Below are 5237 nucleotides of genomic sequence, written 5' to 3'. Positions count from 1 at the left end.
CAGGCGCTTTTTTTAACGCTAAAGTGCTTGAAAAACGCCTGAAAAATGCCCCAAAGTGAAAGGGGTCTGAGGGTAATGAAGGTGGACCGTCAATGAATGGGCTTGTTTGATTGCACATCGCATATAAAAACACACAACTTCAGTTCCATAAAGAGCTCCATCAATGTAATGTTCTGTTCTATACATTCCTTCAGCAGGGAGAAGCATTACACTGGCCATAGGGCCAGTTCACACTACATGCAGGCCAGTGCGTTTTTTTTCTGTATCAAAAACGCATGGAAAGTACGTTATATGGTTTCCAATGGCATTGTTCACACCAGTGCGGTCAGTTCCAGGGCTTTCCCGTTCCAGAAAAAAAAAAAAGTAGAACATGCTGCATTTTTCCTGCACTGGGCTGTACTGAAATGCGGTAAAACGCATCAAAAACGCATTGAAATGCACTGGAACGCATCAAAAACACACCGGAACCCAAGTACAGTGAAAAAGAAAATGGGAAAAAATAAGAAAAAAGCATCTGGAATGCATCCTGAACCCTTTTAAAAATGCACCGGAACACGCCAAAAACACGCATGCAGAAACACATCCGGAAAATTTCTGGAGTTCGTTTTTGTGGTGTGAACAATAATAATAATAATAATAATAATAAATAAACACTTCAGATTTCTCTTGCTCAGAGCGCAGACCACTCGATAACCCCTTCCACAATGGGGATAAATCTCCTGCTACTGACTGCTATCACTGCTTAGGCGACTTTTTTTTCTAATAAATAGTTCAGTCAGTAAATTTTTCACGTATTGTCGGTAAAAAAAAGGTTTGCATTGGTAACTCTGATCTAGATCATATTGGACGTGTGCAAATCTTTGCCTGCCGGACCCGCATGCCTTCTATACAGCAGTTATATATCACTGCAGATATTTCCATCCTCCTTCCTTATCGTGTCACTTTACGCCCTAGACATTGCTCTGTACCTTTAATAACCTATGTGGGTGGGGCAGTGATCACATGACTAGGAAGTCGAAGTGTTTCTGACTGCGGAGGGGAAAGCCGGAACAGAATCTCCGAGCAAAGAGAGTGGTCTGAAGAAGGCACTGAATGACCCCAAAGAGCGGTGAGATCAATTTTTGAACGGATACAAAGGAAGTTATTGTTTGGGGGACTAGCAACATTGGAATGTGATAAACCCATCCAGAGCTGCTACAAGGTATCAAAAATCTGAGATCCCCCAAACTATGTTTAAAATCTTCAAATATTTGAGATCCTGGAGGGGGTGCCTGGACAGGTCTTTGAAAGGTGAGCTGGACAAGTGGAGCTCCGGTGACTCTTCCTGTATATTATTCCACCCGTCTTGTTTAGCAGAAATTGAACAAACTTTCACTTTCATTTCTCCTCCTGCTGGCTACAATGGCATCTGCTGATCTGAGAGATGATCTGAGCTGCTCCATCTGTCTGAACATTTATACGGATCCGGTAACACTGAGATGTGGGCACAACTTCTGCCGGGAATGTATTGACCGTGTGCTGGACACTCAGAAGGCATCTGGACTTTATACCTGTCCGGAGTGCAGAGAGGAGTTCCAGGAGAGGCCTGTACTGTCTAGCGCTAGAGCTCTACGTAACATAGCGGAGAAGTTCCTTGTTTCTCAGCCCGTTCTGGAAGATACGGGAATCTATTGTACTTACTGTTTAGACTCTCCTGTACCGGCTATAAAATCCTGCCTACACTGTGAAAGTTCCCTATGTGGCAGGCATTTGAGAATCCACGCCAAGTCACCAGAACACGTCTTATCTGATCCCACCAACTCCCCAGGGAACAGAAAATGCTCAATGCATAAAAAGATTGTGGAGTATTACTGCCCCAAGGAAAGGGTTTGTATCTGTGTTTACTGTATTGCCGAGGGAGAACACAAAGGACACCCGGTGAAGAAGCTGGATGAGGCCTCCAAGAAGAAGAAGGAGAAGCTGAGGAAAAATCTGGAGATGATGACCTTAAAGAAAGCATGGGCTGAGAAACAAGTCCGAAGTTTGGAGGAACGCAGGACAGACGTAGAAGATAAAGCAGCCAGTGAAATAGAGAAAGTCGCTGCCCTGTTCAGAGATATCAGGAGAGAGCTGGAAGAACTTGAGAAGAGAGTCCTGAGTGAGATGTCCAGGCAGGCGGAGAAGATCTCACAATCTGTGTCCAAGATCATCCAGCAGCTGGAGATACAGAAGGACAAGTTGTCCAGGAAGATGAGTCACGTTGAGGAATTGTGTAACTCCACCGACCCAATGACCGTCCTGAAGGATCAGAACTCGGATGAGGAGGACATCTGCCAAACCGAGCAGGAGGATATTATGGAAACACAGATTCTGAGTGAAGGTGATTTTTACGAGAATTCCATCACAGACAGATTACACAAATTATCTGCCTTTATAAAAGATATTCCCCTTAGTATACAGAAACCAGGAGTTTTACTTGATGAGGAAACGGCCGCTAATAATGTACAGATTTCAGGGGATTTAAAAACTGCATCTTTGTCAGCAGCAACAATAAATCGTCTAGAAACTCCCAAAAGATTTAAGCAATGTCAGGTTCAATGCAGAAGAAGTTTTTCTTCAGGGCGGCATTCCTGGGAGGTGGACACGAGTAATTCAACTAGCTGGAGAGTCGGGTTGTGTTATCCCAGTATGGACAGGAAATCATACATTGGGAATGACAAGTATTCCTGGTGTTTGCGAAAGAGTTATAAGGGGTATAATCTGATGCATAATAGTACAACTATATCATGTGTTTACAACCCTACCAGTCATAAATTCAGGATCTATCTGGATTATGAAGTCGGGCGGATCTCCTTTTATGAGCTGAGCGACCCCATCAGACACCTCCACACCTTCACTACCACCTTCACCGAGCCCCTCCATCTTGTGATCGCTGTTTACATTGGATCAATGACTATTACCAACTAGGAATATATTGTGCTGTATGCTTCATTCTCGACAGTCAGTGACAGTTTTAGCACTTCACCCAAATCTGATCTTTATTTGGCAAATGCTGGATAATTATAAGCTCATGTTGGTTTCTTATCCTTCTCAGAGATTTCAATGGTGAAATCTTTACAAGGGGCTCCCATTGTGGTGAATTCATAATGTGTTCTATATTAAGGGGAATGCTATGGAGGGAGCAGGACAACCATTTTGTTGCAGGAAGACTGAGACTCCAAAGTAAATGGGGACAGAACCAAAAATTATGGTGAAAATATCACAGCACTTAAAATGTTTGTTAACCCAAAAAAAAAAAAAAAAAGAAATGGATCCTGCTCCTTTAAGTTATGTTATATGACACAGTGCTTGTCCTGTGTCATTTGCCCCCCTGTAACACCTAAAAAACCTGGCTGGTCCTGACAGTTTCTCCCCAACCCCTCTGTAAACTGACCACGATGTATCATGGCTGCTGAGACCAGACACCGTGGTCAGTTTAGGTGCCTCTGTCATCAGAAGCTTGCTATCTGCTCTCCTCTCTGCTCCTGTGTCCTCCTCCCCCCTCCCCTCTCTGTCTGTGTGTGAGCCGCCCCTCCCCCCTCCTGCTGCTCTCATAACACTAACCTGTATACACCATCAGCACTGCCTCCTATTGCAGTGTCCCCCTCTGTGAATGATTTATAAATATAAATGCTGTAAATACCTCATTTAAGAGCCGAGATTGCGATCACATGACCAGCCAGCTCTCTCCTCCAGACTGACATCAGCAGAGGAATCTTAGCCCCGCCCACTGCATCTCTCAAAGGAGGGAAGGAGAAAGCTGGCCAGTCATGTGATCGCAATCTCGGCAATGAAATTAGGTATTTGCAGCATTTATTTTATAAATTACACACAGAGGGGGAAACTACAATAGGAGGCAGTGCTGATGGTGTATACAGGTTAGAATGGCTCAACAACCACTTTAATATCATGCCAAGAATTGCCTCAGCCCGCCAGACTCCACCTGTAAATAAAATATCACTGTATGGCTGGAGCTTCAGAGCGAATTCTAGCAGCTCAAGAGATCTTTTGATATTGCCTTGCCAACCATAGTTAAATGTTTCCTTCAGATGCACTATCAGGGACTAAAATGCTCCAGGAAAGAATTTGTGTGCCATTGAGAAGGTGATTAGCTATACCTTATTGAGTTTACAAGTCATTTTTAGGAGGAGGGTGACCCTTTTTCCAACTCAGTGATTGTGTTTTTGATTTATTTTTATTTTTTTACATGTTATATTTTTCACTTGGGTATTATAAGATGCCCTGAGTAACTACAGCTGGATAAAACAAAAACTGCGTCTGTCTTAATTTCCAGCTGCAAAGCAACAAAATGTGATTATTTTTAAAGGAGGGGGGGTTCTTTTGTATACCATCTGTATAGAACAAATCCACTATAATGTTTTTACTGTATAGAGGGTATCCTATGTATTGTCTTTATTTCTTATGGTCAGGGAAAATATACATGTTACCCTATTCTACAAATCAATTTGTAATTTTGTTTTCAGTTCATGACTTTGCAGTATGTAAAGTGTTGTAACCCCCATCAACCAATCACCTTTCATTGAACCAGCAGGCTCTGACCTGGCAATAGGTGAGATCTGATTGGCTGATAGAGGTTCTAGTACTTTAGGCTCCATTCACATCAATGTGTTTTTTCATGCTATTTACAGAAACGCAGGACATTATTTTTAACATGGGTTCCTATGGAACACGTTCACATCAATGCATTTTTGGAAAGGGTCAGGGACTTTTTTTAAACCCAAAACGCTGCTTTTTTTTGCCTTTTTGGTTCAAAAAACTTCAATGAAGAAGCTGCAGAAAAGCATGTAGTGTGTTTTTGTACTGCGATTTTGCTGCGATTTGCGTTTTGTATTTTTAAATCTGCCCAACAACAAATTTTTCCAATTAAAAAAAGCATAAAAAATGCCAATCCCGGCAAAATTTCAGCTAGCTCCACACCAGTGTTTTTCATGAGCCCAAAAAAAGCTAGAAAAATACGCTGGATGAAAAATGCCAATAATAACATTTTTGTGTCAGCTTCTAGTAGCTTTTTGGTAGCTTTTAGCTTTATTGGAGCATTAGGCTCGATTCACACCTATGCATGTTGCTTTTGAGCGTTTTTGGAGGTTTTTTTTTCATGCTTGCCACGTTTTTGAGCAGCGTTTTTGCCGCGTTTTTGCCGCGATTTGCGTTTTGCGTTTTTTTTTTTTTTTTACAGTTTTTTTTTACAGTCTAAAAAA

At 42.1% G+C, this 5237-nt stretch overlaps 1 protein-coding gene across 1 annotated transcript; it reads left to right on the top strand.

The window, feature by feature from the left end:
* The first annotated feature begins 971 nt into the window (after positions 1-971).
* Positions 972-3206, top strand: LOC141113622 (E3 ubiquitin/ISG15 ligase TRIM25-like). The gene has a single exon (XM_073606837.1). The coding sequence runs from the start codon at positions 1402-1404 to the stop codon at positions 2944-2946; it is 1545 nt and encodes a 514-aa protein (XP_073462938.1). The 5' UTR covers positions 972-1401; the 3' UTR covers positions 2947-3206.
* Positions 3207-5237: the final 2031 nt, after the last annotated feature.

This window comes from Aquarana catesbeiana, linkage group LG12 (genome assembly GCF_042186555.1).
Source record: "Aquarana catesbeiana isolate 2022-GZ linkage group LG12, ASM4218655v1, whole genome shotgun sequence".
Classification (NCBI taxonomy): domain Eukaryota; kingdom Metazoa; phylum Chordata; class Amphibia; order Anura; family Ranidae; genus Aquarana; species Aquarana catesbeiana.
This window is presented reverse-complemented; position numbering and strand designations above follow the sequence as displayed.

What these genes read in the sequence shown, in the direction of transcription:
- LOC141113622 (XM_073606837.1), top strand. Translation starts at nt 1,402, where the DNA reads ATGGCATCTGCTGATCTGAGAGATGATCTGAGCTGCTCCATCTGTCTG.